The sequence below is a fragment of the Chlorocebus sabaeus genome, chromosome 21 (genome assembly GCF_047675955.1).
Source record: "Chlorocebus sabaeus isolate Y175 chromosome 21, mChlSab1.0.hap1, whole genome shotgun sequence".
Taxonomy (NCBI): Eukaryota; Metazoa; Chordata; class Mammalia; order Primates; family Cercopithecidae; genus Chlorocebus; species Chlorocebus sabaeus.
Window position 1 is genome coordinate 46119170 of NC_132924.1, and position 15899 is coordinate 46135068.

A 15899-nucleotide genomic window follows, 5' to 3' on the forward strand; every position below is an offset into this window, starting at 1 on the left:
TTTACGTTACAGTGCCTTGTCTAGTGAATTTCCATTATGCAGGTTCTCTTTAGTTCAGTTAAACATTCCTCAGGCAGATAGAAAGAAGTAGAACACTAAAAAATTCATTTCTGTACTTCTTAGCATATTTAAGCATCACTGCACAAAAAAAACCATAATGTAGAAAGATCCTGTATAAGCCATGCGATATTACATTTGTCAATTAAAAATACAATTAAAATGTCACTCTTTGAAACCTTTGGTTAATGATGATCTTTCTACATCAATTTTGTATCATTTGGGCTCCTAGAAGAGTTAATTGTATTCATACTTTTTAAAGATATCACAGCTTGTTTGTACACGTGCAAAAATAGTTAGATACCAGAAATAATTTTCAGGAGAGCATTAATGTGCTCCTTTATCTTGATTATGTTGATATTTCACTGAGGATAAATTTACCATAAGTTACTAGAGCTGGGTATGATTACTTTTTACTTGGCGTGTGTGTTTACTATTGATTCACATTCTGTTTTTTCGTATATTAAGAATATCTTCTGACCTACATTTCAGGGGTACTATGAGGGTGAAAGGAATTCTATACATTAATTATGTCTTGAACCCTTAAGAGGAAAAATGGAATGATATGCTCAAAATTGTTATTGGTATTTTACACTGCATTGTAAGATTTGATGTTGTGGATCACTGATGGTACGTGTTGTGCATCTCATGTTTATCTTATATGTAATGAAAAACACATTGAAAAACTCTGTTCATAGTTTAAGTCATATGAACACAATTTCATTTATAAAGCCCTGGTTGGACTAAGTATTATATATAATAAAAGAATATTGCTATTGCCCTCAAGAATTTTACTTAAATACAGATAAAAAGACCAATAAGTACACACATACTTCTACATATGCTCAGTTTGAGCATAAAATTTTTTATGGTCCAGTTGCTGATGTTTGAATTTCTCAAATACTCATGTACTAGATGCCACTTTTTAAAGGATTACTATGTTCAGTTTTACTTAGACCTCAAGTATGTATGCTCAACAACTTATGAAACAAAACTTCATATCTAAATTGTTTTCTAGAGAGGTTTTGGTTTATCTTAAAATCATATTACAAGCAGTTAGAAGTTTTGTTAATATTTTATAAGAGGAAAATTACATGCTTTCCCAATTAGGTTGTGAGTTACCTGAAGGAAGATGAGAAAAGTAAGAAACATATGTCCCCCTGTTGAGTTGCCATCAGTCTTACTGTCTTTAGTCTATATTTATTCCATGCCTTGTGCAGAACCTGGAAAAGTAGTAACTCAATAATTGTGAATGATATGATTGCATGTGTTTGAATAAATGAGTTATTACCAATTCTGTCTCCCTTTTTTTCAGACTCCCAGGAAGGAAATTACAAGTCAGAAGTCAACAGTAAACCCAGGAAAGAAAGGACAGCATTTACCAAAGAGCAAATCAGAGAACTTGAAGCAGAATTTGCCCATCATAATTATCTCACCAGACTGAGGCGATACGAGATAGCAGTGAATCTGGATCTCACTGAAAGACAGGTAAAGGTGGACATTGTCATTATATGATCTTTTTTAATTGCTCTGGGTCCACAGTTTTCTTTGCCATATTTGAAATACCTAGATCCAGAATTCTGCAATACCATTTGGAAGACAGGTATACTATTCCATGATAAAATTTTGCCAGCAAAATGACAAAATTAAAAATAATATAATAATATTTAAAAGAAAATCATACTTACTGAGTTTAAGAAAGAATCCTCCTATGATTATGATCCTTCTGTATTTTTTGGTTTTAAAATATTATTTCTTTTACATAATGATGGCATACAGTGACGAATTGTGTATGCTTACATGCTAAAATCTCCTTATTTGGCATTTGAGAAAGTTGGTAACCCCAGATTAGTTTTCTGTATTGCTCAGGATAGGGTATGTTACCCTGCAGTAACACATTCACCCGTAAACCTCAATGGCGTAACACAAAAATATTCATTACTTACTCACTCTCCATACAAACTCTACATGTCCAGCATTCCAGATAATCACTCACAGACCCATTCTGACTCTTTAACGTCTCAACATGTGGTGTCTGTGGTAACTACAAGAAATAAGAAAGAATTGGAAGTTTATGCACTGACCTTTAAATGTTTTCACCTGGAAATTACCCATGTCACTTCTATTTACACACTGATGTCTAGAAGAGTCAAATGGTGCAGCTTAGGTGCAAGATGGCTGGGAAATGATGAAAGGCAAGGTCACATAGATCATTGGTAAATATTTCTGCCCCATTACCCAAAAAATTTTTGAAATTATATGGCTCTCAGATATTGAAAAATCTGCTATCCACTTAGAGAATACTTTGAAATTATTAATGTTTTTGGACTCTAATTAATGAGACCTAAATAATATTTTTAAATTAATTGCTTTTCAGGTCCCTTTCTTGCATTTTTTTTTAATGACAAATGATTTGTTCTAATAGTCTTCCCAGTGAACTCCTTGTACAGATTGTGATTTCCCTGAGGAGAATCTAGCCTACTGCCAGTTAACAGTTGCTAATCTTTACAAAAACATTCCTGAAAGGCGAATGCAAACATCTTTATGGACAGTGCAGTTATGATTGGCACTCTTAGGGCTAGAGTCTCATTTCCTCTTTCACTGTGTGTACCTCCTCCAGGATCCCATTGGAACCAAAGAAATATCAACAGGGTGTGGACAAATGAATGCATGTCTTACTAGAGCAAGTTATTTTATCCAATTTCTTAAATAATCTGCTTTCCTTCTGTTAATTTTTACATTTCAGCTTTGGTAGGTTATTTATGGGTAGTAGAAATATGCAGAAGAACACTTTTCTGTGGTTTTATTTATTGGCAGTTTATATTTTATTAGATACTATGACTAGTACCTATGTTATGGAGCGCAGCATTTTCCTTCCCTTGGACTTCACATACAAAATTCCCTCTATGTATTCAACATTTGGCATGCTGGAAAGCAGGATCCAAAATCTACATCAGACATTTATTTTATTATTATTTTTTTAAAACAGGGAACAGGAAAATAAAAAGGTGTATGTGGAGGGAGAATTACACAGTAATGTTCTTATATAGAGATGGTGAACTCTAGGAAATGCAAGCGTGTTTTATACAATACACGAAGGAACTAGGAAACTAGGATTTGCTTCCAAATCTGTAGAAATGACAGGATGCAGTACTGTGCTCTCAGCCAAGATGAAAAACAAGATTCTGTACTTGCCAGTTCGGGGATGTTCTAGGGTTATCTGTCATTGACCATGGAGCAGAATCATTTATTTTTAGAAGCAGTTTTGTAAATCTGGTTTGAAAATGTTGAAGGTGTCTTGGATATTTCTTCTTTCTAACTGACTTGACAAGCTTGGTAAAGAATTACATGCAAGAATTATATATAGATATACATACTATTTTAATGTTTTTTGAAAGATTCTTTTAAAATTTTGTGTTAGTTACCCTTTGCCGTGTAACAAACAACTCCAAATCTTAGTGGCTTCAAATAATAACCAAAGTTTTATTTGCTTTAGATTTTGTAAGTTAGAGATTTTGACTGGGCTTAGTTGGACAGTAATACTGCTGGCCCTACATGGAATCCTCATGGAGCTCCAGTCAGCTGGTGGGTTGACTAAGAAGGAGATGGTTGGGCCTCAGCTGGGACAGCTAGTCTCTGTTGCTTGTGGTTTCATCTTCTTATAGGCTAGCTTGGGATCCTTCCAATGGTGATAGAAGCATTCCCAGGAGCACTGAGGGGGAAAACTCTAGTAAGCAAGGGCTTTTCAGGCTTCTTACGTCATATTTTCTAATGTCCCAATTTCCAAAGCAAGCCACATGACCAAACTCAGTGTCAGTATAGGACAGACCACTTCATTGGAAGTCGTTCCTGAAATAATCTAACCACAGCATCACGAGGGGAAAATAACAAAGAATATGAGAGATAATTCGGTTTTCACTGAATTGAAAATTTGTTACTGTGCACAATATATTTTTATTTAATAAATCTCTATGTATAGTTTTGCAAGTTAAAGTGAAAAGATGTATGCATGCAGAATTTAAATTCCTAATCAACACTAAGTCTTTAGAAGGCCTACATGGGTTAGTCAAAAAGAGTGTAATTGTTTTGAAAAATGTCTGAATAAAAATCCAAGGTTTGCCGATTAGAATTGTGTGTTCTTAAGTAAGTAACAATCTCCCCAAGGCACAAAATGGAAATTAAAACTACCTGCTCTTTCTTCTATGTAGATTTATATATCATAATGGATATGAAATAATTTTTAGCATAAACTATAAAACAGAATTATCACCTAGGTGGGAAAAACCTTTGCTATGCAAAGTATGTTGAATTAATCCTTTTGTAACACAAATATTTGTTGAGCTAAGTGCTGGAAATAAAATCTTCTTAAAATAAGCTAAAGAAATACCTGTTAGAATTCACAGAAGAGGTAACAATTGAACAAGTATTCACAATTGTTATGAATGTAGAATGTCACAGGAGAGGGATGATGTAATTGTGTTGGATAATGTTTCTGGTTGCACCACTTCATTCCAACATTTCTATGCACACATATTATCTAAGTTTCTTAAATTGAGAATCTGTGCATAAAATATCTTAAATTAACAATCAAGCTGGGAGTGGTGGCTCACGCCTGTACTTGTCCCAGCCCTTTGGGAAGACAAGGCAGGCCAGTCACTGGAGGTCAGGAGTTCAAGGCCAGCCTGGCCAACATGGTAAAACCTGTCTCTACTAAAAATACAAAAATGAGCCAGGCATGGTGGCAGGCACCTATAATCCTAGGTACACGGGAGGCTGAGGCAGGAGAAAAACTTGGATCCAGGAGGCAGAAGTTACAGTGAGTCGAGATTGCACCACTGCACTCCTGCCTGGGCAACAGAGTGAGACTCCATATCAAAAAAAAAAAAAAAAAAATCGCATATTTTAATTATGTTTCTACCTTAAGTTATATTTGTATTTTCCGGGCTAAATTTTACTATGCTGAATTTATCAGAAAAAATATAGTATGATGTCAGTCATCAACTTTGCTATTTTTGAAGGTCAGATGGCATATTCTTTCAAAATGCCAGGGGTCTCATCCCAGTGAAATATTTTCAGTTTATTTTCTGGAGGTTGGGCTTTTAAAGTTATTGACAGAATTACAATCAGAACACTTTCAAATCCATCTTCTGTAATTTGTAATGCAGCTTGTAGTCTATTGGGGCCACTGTGACAAGATGCCATAGACTGGGTGGCTTATAAACAACACACATTTATTTCTCACAGTTCTGGAGGATGGGAAGTCCAAGATCAAGGCATCAGCAGATTCGGTGTCTGGTGAGCACACACTTCTTCATAGACTTCCATCTTTCCACTCTACCTTGATATGGCTGAAGAGGCTAGCTAGCTCTCTGGAACCTCTTTAATAAGGGCACTAATCTGAGTAATGCTAGATCTGTTCTTATGACCTAATCTCCTTCCAAGGGTCCCACTTCCTAATGCCATCACCTTGAGGGTTAGGATCTTAACATAAGAATTTCGGGTAGAGAGGCCGGGTGCAGTGGCTCACGCCTGTAATCCCAGCACTTTGGGAGTCTGAGGTGGGCCGATCACTAGGTCAGGAGATCCAGACCATCCTGGATAACACAGTGAAACCCCATTTCTACAAAAAAATTAGCCAGGCATGGTGGCGGGTGCCTGTAGTTCCAGCTACTTGGGAGTCTGAGGCAGGAGAATGGCATGAATCCGGGAGGTGGAGCTTGCAGTGAGCTGAGATCGCACCACTGGGTGACAGAGCGAGACTCCATCTCAAAAAAAAAAAAAAAAAAAAAAAAAAAAAGAATTTGGGGGAGACATAAATATTTAGACCACAGGACAGCTATTCCATTATTTTGATTTTATATTAATCTCATAAACTGCTATGTTTAGCTATGTAGTCTATATATTGACCCTATATAATCTTAAATAACATCTTGCCCAAGGATTTCCATGTGTAAAATATCTAACTATAGATATGTTGTCTTTTCATATTCATTCTTTAAGACTTTTTTTTTCATATGTTGAAATAACCCGAGATTCAGTAAAATAAACATATACACCAAGGAATATTACATCTAACTTCATGTCGTTCGATATTTTCCTTAGCTTTAATAGAATTACCTGAATATAAAATAGTTTCCTTAACATTGTCAAGGTCTTTTGAGAGTCAAATGTAGAGACAGGAGTTATAGGCTCATTTTATGTGGGTGAGTGTAAATATATACATATGCAAACACATACACACACGTATACACAGATATATGTGTGTGTGTGTGTGCATATAGATATATACACATCTCCATACCTCTATACATATATCTATCTATTTACATCAAAAGAAAGATATCATGCAAACAGGGAAAAACAAATATTGAATTATATAACAAAATTATTTTTGTTTGTTTGTTTGTTTTTTGAGATGGAGTCTCGCTCTCTCACCAAGGCTGGAGTGCAGGGATGCAATCTCAGCTCACTGCAAGCTCTGCCTCTTGGATTCAAGCCATTCTATTCCTCAGCCTCACTGGTAGCTGGGATTACAGGCACCTGCTACCATTCCCGGCTAATTTTTTGTATTTTTAGTAAGGACAGAGTTTCACCATCTTGGCCAGGCTGGTCTTGAACTCCTGACCTCATGATCCACCAGCCTCACCCTCCCAAAGTGCTGAGATTTACAGGCTTGAGCCACGGCACCCGGCCTGTAACAGAATTGTTTTTGAGAAATAATTTTCTCCTACATGAAAACTTACTTTATAATCAGAACTAGTCTTTAGACATATTGTCATGTGGAAATTGTACATGATTGCTTATAAAATATGCATGTTATATTCGATGTTATTTGTGGCTACCCCTACCTTACTTATATCACCGACCAGTATATCTAACTCAAATTTTATGATGAATCATATATGTGTCATGAAGATTTGCAATAATAATTAGGTTTCCTTTTAGAAAAACATAGGGTATGTTAAATCCTTAACTATCACTCAGGACTTGAATTTCCAAATTTCATTCTGAAGACTAGTCATGGAATCACACAAAGATGTCACACTCTTACATTTGCATCTTCCATAATGCAGTGTCAGGGCAGTCTGTAATTCTCTTTGAACTTAATCCGGCTAAAGAAGAAAAAAATAAAAAATAAAAAAAAAGGCTCATTCTGCAAAGTAATTCCATGTTAGCATACAAGTGTTAAAGAAAATTATATTATGTTAAATAAAAATGCAGAACCTAGAATGAAGCTGAGCTTCAAATATTTTAATTATATAGTGTTATTTGTCAAACAGTTACAGATCACTCCAGTAAATCTTCCAGCTTCTAACTTACAGCTTCTAGTTTACAATATATGCTCATATACCCTTCAAGATCAACAGCTAATAATCTTCAATTGTCAGAGTCACCCTGAATGATTTGCAGAGAACTCAGTATAAAGGCTCTCCAGTTTCAAGGTATTTTTAAGTTGGACAAGCTTATTCTGGTGTTTTTTCTCCAACCAGATAAACTTGGAGGAAACTCCCACCAGATTTTTAATATCTCACAGTGGGAAGACGAGAGAAAGCAGCTGCAGGAGCATATAAAAGAAGTGGTAAAATGGACATTTTTATAGAGTTAAGGCTGCCAAAATGTAGAAAGAATGGGAGATCTTTTCACTTCAAAACATCTTTTTCACAGAGCTAATAAAGGTGCAATGTTGCAGACTTGTAAACTAGTTAAGATTACTGGAATAAACAGACTAAATTAATGATACTTCTGCCAAGATAAACGGAAAATCCCACCTAACTAGATCATACTCCATTGGTGGAAATGAGAGGGATTATGTTTTGTTTTTTACTCATAAATCATCAAATGGCCCAATGCCAAGTATTTTCAAAATAGCTATCATTTTTTTGATGACTACTAAGGAGAAAATGATTCCCAATGTGCTAAATCAGTGGGTAAAGGTGAGAGGCAGTCCTGTAAACAGGACTTCAGCCTTTAGCTACGAAATGTATCCTAACCCTCCACAGCCTCCCCAACACACATAAACACCCTTTAATTGTGTAGAAACAACAGAGTCAATTCGTGGCTCCAATAAGCTTTTGGAAATAGCTGAAGAATTCCTTCTCTTAATCAGATATAAATCTATCTATTCAGGAAGGATTAAAAAAAGCTTTCTTTTCCCCATTTTTCACCTTTACTTTTAAGCATTCTTGCTTCTAATTCTAATACTGCTAAATCAGTAGTTCAGCTACTTTGTTACTGAATTACTTGGGTGAGTTTTTGAATTTACTAGATACACTGCCATGATCAAATTTAATCACTAGGGATGTGATTAAATCTGAAAATTTTATTTGTACAATTATCCTTTGCATGTTTTCATATCTCAAAGATATAAATAAATATTTATTAGACAATGTCTACAATATTCCAAGTGCCCAGATAAAAAATGGAAACAGTTGGAATGTTAAATCTACAAATCCCAGATGTTTAGAGGCATCTGGGTATGTCACTGAAATATTTAGTTTTCATCCAGATGTTTGGTGTTATGGTTGTTTCTTCAAAACACAGACATTTATGTTATTACATAAATATGAGTTATGGTATTACATGGATTCAACTTTCTATCAACCTATTTGCCTCTGGACACCTTAGGAAATTGTGTAACAACACAGATTCCTAAGTCACTTATCTTGTCTGGTAATATATTGTGAAACCTAAAAGGACAGGTATTGTGAACTTACAAGATAAAGGGTGTAAGGTGATGTCCAAATAAGTTACATTTACATTTCCTTCATTTTCTTGACTGTGAATACCTTAAGGGCGGGGACTATGTTTTATTTGTGCTTCAATACCTCCCATCTATGATCTAACACAGTACAGGTTACTGGACATTTGGTAATATTTTTAAATGTATGAATGAATGAATAGAGATCCCAAGTCACCAAAGAGATGTGAGAATTCTTGCACTCGACGTAGTTTATAAATTAATCTTATTATATAAAATATGCTTATAAATTTTAATAAAAATAATTCAAACACTTATTTTTTAGTAAATAAAATTTTAGGCATTTGGATGATTATAATTTAGCTGTCTTAAAAATAAAAACTAAAAGAAAAAGGTTTTTTTCATTACAGTCAATAAAGCTGGGTTAATAAAATGATACTAAATTATACTATGAAGTCTTTTTATTTATAAATTGACTACTGTCCTACATTAATGACAATATTGAATTATAATCTGGAATTAAATTTGCAGATTTTGTTGGGGGGGGTTGCTAATACTGTGATGCTAACAGAAAAATGTGTGTTTTTCCAAAAATCCTTCTCCACTTATTTTAATTCACCCTAATACTTTATAGTATATTTGAAAATAAATCTGAACATACTGACTTTTAGAGTTCTATGTTCTTCCTTCTCTTTTCTATAAGATATGCCCATTATATATTTGTTGCTATTTTTTGTTTCCTTGCCCATATTCAGTATCAAATATATAATCTAGTTTTTAAATGAAATAGTATATAAGGTATTAGAGTTACTCTATATAATCATATGCATATTCTTACATGTATATATCTATTCATATGTATATACATGTAGCTACTATTGGCAATTATTCAGTCTTTTTTCAGTCTATTTTAAAAAATGAAATGGTAAAATTTCACATGATAGACATAGAAAACAACACACAAAATAGGCTATAATATATCTAAAATCAATACCATATTCTTACATTTAGAATTTTCTTATTTAGAATTGCCCATAACAGTTTTTATACTGATATTATATAATTACTATACCCCTTCTTCTAGAAAAGAAAATATATGTAGATCTTAAAAAGTATATTTCTCCTCTTTTTCTGCCAGGATTATTTAGACTGAATGTTTCAGCTCTTGGGGACAATAATGATGATCATGGCATATGCATTTCTTCCATCTGGAGTTGTCCATGAGAAAATATCCCTATAGGAAGTCTTGAAAGGCTTATGATTCCAATATTAGAAATATGAAAATTGAGGTAGAGAGAAGTAAAATTTTCTCAAATTCACACAAAATGAACAAACAAAGCCAAGAGTAGAACCCAACTCTTGTACAATAGATCTAATGCAAAATGCAATGTCAAGCTTGCAAAGGTAATTGAACTCAGTAGTGTAATTACCTAAATTATAGTACAGAAAAATCGTGTCATATTTAGAAACCTAATTATATCAAGTGAGAGAATTACCTGAATGATAGTAATCATATGGATGGCGTTCACATACTCTATATGCTTTATTTTTTATTACAAAAGCTTTAAAAATAGGAGATTGAAATATAATAGGAACCAAAAAACAAAAAACAAACAAACAAAACAGAATCTGGAATCAAACAAACCCCAGCCCTCAGGTTTAAATCCTGGCACCACGGTTTTCTTTCTGTGTAATCTTAGGTAAGTCACTTAACCTTTACCTCAACTTTCTCAGCTATAATATAAGAATAATGGTAATAATATTTGGAAAACTGTATGAGAATACTGTCTATCCCTAAGTAGGTCTATAATAAAAGGCAATTACTGATTCTTTTGTTTAGTAAGTAATAATAATATGTGAACACCCATCAACTACTTTTTTAGTGAATCATCTTTGTACTATTTTTTCTTATTTTTTATTGTCAAATTGATTACTATATGTTTGGGTAATATGTGATACACGAATTTAACCATGGCTCAAAGTGAGACCAGGAAAAATCCAGAATAGAGAAATATCTCAGTTTAAATATTTCACTGTGAAAGCATGCTGATAAAGCATCGTGATTTGAAGATCACTGATATAATAATGCCTTTGGAAATTTAATATATTTTTCCTCACTTTCTCTATAGCACTATTTACAGAAATTGAGATTATTTCTAAAATGAAAATAGAGTATATTCAAAATATTCCTAATATAGAAGAATGAAACAGAATTATCCCTAGCAGATACAGAGGTTTATTATAAAATTATAATTAATAAGATAATGTGGTTTTGTCACAACCATAGAAAAAATAATATAGGAACAGAACAGAATATAGCAATAAAGCTATGCATATATGGGAGCTTGATTTATGAACACAGATGAAACAGTGATCACTGGAAAAAAACTGAGTTATTTAATAAATGGACCTGAGGCAATGTGTTATCCATTTAAAATAAAGTAAATTTTAGCCTATTCCTCAGACTATATACTAAAATTAGTACTTCATTGATTAACTACTTCAATTTGAAAGGAAAACTTTTTTTTTTTCTTTTTGAGACAGGATCTTGCTCTGTTGCCCAGGCTGAAGTGCAGTGGTACAACCACCACTCACTGCAACCTCAACCTCTTGGGCTCAAGCAATCCTCCCACCTTAGCCTCCTGAGAAGCTGGGACTACAGGCACTGTGCCATCCCATCCAGCTTATTTTATTTTATTTTATTTTATTTTATATTTGTAGAGACAGGGTCCCATTGTGTTGGACAAGGCAACCTTTAAAACTCTTAGAAGAAGACACAATAGAATATCTTAGTGGCCTCAGAAAATAGATTTTTTTTTAAAAAAAGAAAGCACAAAAACACTAGACATAAAAGAAATAGATAAATTTAAACATATTAATATTAAGAGTTTCTAATCATCAAAAGATACTCTAAGAAAAGGAAAAAGAAACAGCATACATTGAGATAAGATAGATAGTAGCAGCCATGTAACTGTGGTCTCCAGGCAAGTTCCCATGATATGCTTATCAGAACACAAATGCAAGAATATCGGTAGCAGCTTACATATAGAAAAAAAAAGAATTCAAATATTCATGGACTTTTCAAAAATCCATGGATTTTTCCATGGAATGGAAAAATCGTGCTATACTGACAGAATTTAGAATGTTGTACAATGATAAAAAATGAATAAATACAGTCTCTTGAATCAACATAGATGTAGCAAAAAGCCTGCACTTAAGAACATTCCACTGATAAACCTAACAAACAAATAAAATTAAAGAGTATATTTTTAATGTTACATGTTATGAAAAAAATTTGTTTTCTTTTTTAAGAAAGACTTGCAGATGATACACACAATTCAGGCTTGTGGCATTTTAGGCGGGGTAGACAGAGAAATACAATGTAAAAAGAACACTTAGCTTACTAGAAGCTATAATTATGAGAAATGCAATGTGAAAGAAACAGATTTCCTCCTAAACAAGATGCAATAATGCCAATAATATTCTAGTTCTGATAATGGATAGACCTTTAATGTCTGTTTGCTGTTTTTTGTTTTGTTTTGTTTTGTTTTTAACACATATATGTTTTATATATATATATATTTAAATGTATTAGGCAAATTCAATGAAGCTTTTAAAAGGAAAATATCTGTACAAAGTTGATGTGAATGATGTAGTATATAATCTTGGTGATTTAACAAATGTTGAGATTTTTTATTGTGACCATATTTTAAACAAATCACTAGATCAAATATTTGCTAAGTAAAATAAATGAATTAAGGTAGAAAATAAGAATAGTTCAAAAGAAGATAGGCTCAGTGTGAGGTGGAATGGTCAAATAAAGATCTGTGAAAGCAGCAGTGGTTTCTAATGGCAGAGAATGGCCTTTCAGATGCCACTTAATCAGTAGCTCCCAGAACATGTTTTAAATTGGTTCAAGAAATGACAGCTAGACATCAAATCAAAGAAGAACTTAGGAGTGAGGGGGCTTTGACCAACACAATATTATGTTAGCTCCAATTCACAGAAACTCTTTATAGACACAAGTACTTTGAGTAAATGACAAAGTTTTTGTCTAGTTCCATATTTTACAATGTGTGCTGTACAATACAAATACAGTACTTTGTATGCACCTTTTGAAAGTTTAAATATTATTATCATGAACGTACAACCTGATTAAATTCAATGTGGATTTATTTTTCTTTTCACTCCTTCAAGGTGTCTTTGTACAAGCCTTTGAGGAGCTACTTTTCATTGATGACACTAAGGAGAAGAAAATATCATTTTAATCATCTTTTTTCTTCTGTTTGTTTGTTCCCTTTCGTGGTTGAAGGTGAAAGTCTGGTTCCAAAACAGGCGGATGAAGTGGAAGAGGGTAAAGGGCGGACAGCAAGGAGCTGCGGCTCGGGAAAAGGAACTGGTGAATGTAAAAAAGGGAACACTTCTCCCATCAGAGCTGTCGGGAATTGGTGCAGCCACCCTCCAGCAAACAGGGGACTCTCTAGCAAATGAAGACAGTCACGATAGTGACCACAGCTCGGAGCATGCGCACTTATGATATACACAGAGGACTAGCTCCATTCTCAGGAAAGAAATGTTGTAATGGCAAGCCTTACCCAAACATCGTTTACACAGAGAGATGACTATGGCAGTGATGTTTAATATTATTAAATCCAGGCATCTCGAATCTGTTTTTCATGATTTATAGAGGGTTTACACGAAGTGCCACTTATTAAAGAGCTTCACAGTGAAGATGGAGAAGGTGAACTTGCTTTGAATATTCCAGATGTGTTTGGTCGTGTGTATGGCAGTGAGCAGGTATGTATTTGCTTTTGCTTGCACTGAAAATTAAATTGCTATCAAGAGCAAACTATGAAACGTTTTTATTCAAGATGCCTCCAAAGTGAAGATGCCGAGGATGAACTTGCATTGACCATTCCAGATGTGTGAGGTCATGTGTATTACAGTGGGCAGGTATTTGCTTTTGCTTGCACTGAAAATTAAATTGCTATCAAGAATAAACCATGAAACATTTTATCCTGAACAGCCACAGTGCCTGAAATCACTCAAGTGGATAAAAAGTGTATTTTAACTCTGTATATATTACCCTTAAGTCATTTTCCTGTCTTCACTAATTTAGCAATGCATTCATATTAGCTGATGAAAATAGGCACTCACAATGACAACCAGCTTCTTGTCTTTTTTATACATTTTGTCATCCCAGAGACAATCAGTATGTGCTTACCTGTGTTCAAGTAGAGAAAAATACAGTAGAGTCTGATAGGACATATTCTTGTACCACAGACAAAACAAATCTTATGTTGCATTTACTATCAACTGCTGCTAATACATTATTATAAAACTTACCTAGCTCCTGAATTCTTCCTATCTTATAGCTTAAAAAAATTAGGATCATAGGCAAATCAGTTACCTTGCAGAAAGAGCTTTGTATGACAGACATTGTCTTATTTTATATCTGTAAAATATTAGCTGTATGAATATGATTTAATTAACAAGGAAACATTTCTTACTGATTGATAACAGTGTTAGACAAGGTGCAAAGCAAAACTGATTGCTCAAGTTGATAGAAAACAAAATTCTGAATATCTTCAAATTAAATTCGGTAAAAACACATTATTTTTTTTCATATGTGATGTATTCATGCAGAACAACAATCTTTGTATTTTGTTTTTAAAATGTGTTTAATAAATGATCCTTTGTAAATAACTTTGGTCTCCCTACTATAATTTCCTTAATTTTTATAGATTTCAATATCAATAATTAACAAAGTCTCAAATCTATCTCACTTGTGCAAATCCAGATGATTATAATTAGTGAATTATTTACATATTTTCATTTCTGATTTTTTTATTATGGCAGGAAAAAAATCAATCCTTGTGTAATCAAAGGGTCCCTAAGAATGGAGATATATTAAGCTATTTCCCTAATTTGAAGAATACAGTGAATGGATTTTTGGTGTGTGTTTTATGAAGCCACAGATAAAAGTAGGAAAAAAGTATTAAATAATATTATTCACCACAGTGAGGACAATAAAATAGTCATACATTTTTAAAGTTATGTCTGATATATGTAAGTTAATCCAACAGTGGTTTTATAGTCTGAATATGCAGAGTCTCTGATGTGAAATATAAGCTAAACAAGCTAAACAGAGTCCTGAGTCCTAATGGGACTAATGTAAGAAGTAAAGGATACTATTAATCTAATATATTTTGCATCATGCCTGATTGTACACGCATAGGGTGCCTGAGTCCTACTTATAACTTTACCACACTGTTTTTCATTTGTTTCATATTCTAAGCAGAAATGCTTGGAAACATTGCCAGCCTTCCTTCTCTGCCACAATCAGAAACAAATACAGAAAAACAATCAGTAAAAATTTCCAAAAACTCATCAGTTAATTGATTTCACTTGCTTTAGAATGATTAGACTGGCAAAAATTAGATTCCATATATTTTAACTTAATCTAGCATGATATGTAGAGAGTATTCCAGAAATAAAGTAAATTTTTTTTTGTATCACATTTTCCTTTTGTTGTAATACATTTTATCTCAGTAGTTGACAGTATTTTAAAATTAACTGAAATAGACCATTGAAATTGAAGTCTCCCAGACATGAAACAGACACTTTTCTATTAGTCACTTGAATTAATACAAAGTCTGTTTGTGCTGATGACATCTACTTGGGTGGACTGACTTTCTTATTGTAGAATAAGATTTAAATTCAAAACATCTTGACACATTGGTGAAGTGGGAAGACGTAAATCAAATTGAGTTCAATAGGGACAAAGTGGAGGATAATTCATTTGGGCAGGAAAATAATTTCCAGAAATAAGAGAAAAGGACCCCTTAGAAGTAGCTAAAAGGAGAGCTAATGGTTGTAGCCAAATAGATGTAACAATTCCAATGTAGTATGAAAATGAAATAGGAAAAAGGGATTCCAAATAGATACAACATTCAGGAAATAGGAGGCTTTTGTATCATGGCCATATCTTTATTAGAGAATTGTAAGCAATCCTAAAATGAAATTTGATCCAGAGAGCACAAAGTGGTAGGAAAGGCCACGTGGCTGACTGAAAAGAGACATCGCTTTCTTTATGATGAATGAAAATGATCTGCCGAATAAGACACCTGAAACATTATCACAT

At 33.5% G+C, this 15899-nt stretch overlaps 1 protein-coding gene across 1 annotated transcript in view; it reads left to right on the top strand.

Annotated features, from left to right (window-relative positions):
• MEOX2 (mesenchyme homeobox 2) overlaps positions 1–14461 on the top strand; it is a 72833-nt gene extending 58372 nt beyond the window's left edge. Inside the window, exons 2-3 of the mRNA XM_007981991.3 lie at positions 1373–1545; positions 13068–14461. Of these exons, the coding sequence (XP_007980182.1) occupies positions 1373–1545; positions 13068–13292 (398 nt within the window). The 3' untranslated portion in view covers positions 13293–14461. The remainder of the gene's footprint in view (positions 1–1372; positions 1546–13067) is intronic.
• Positions 14462–15899: the final 1438 nt, after the last annotated feature.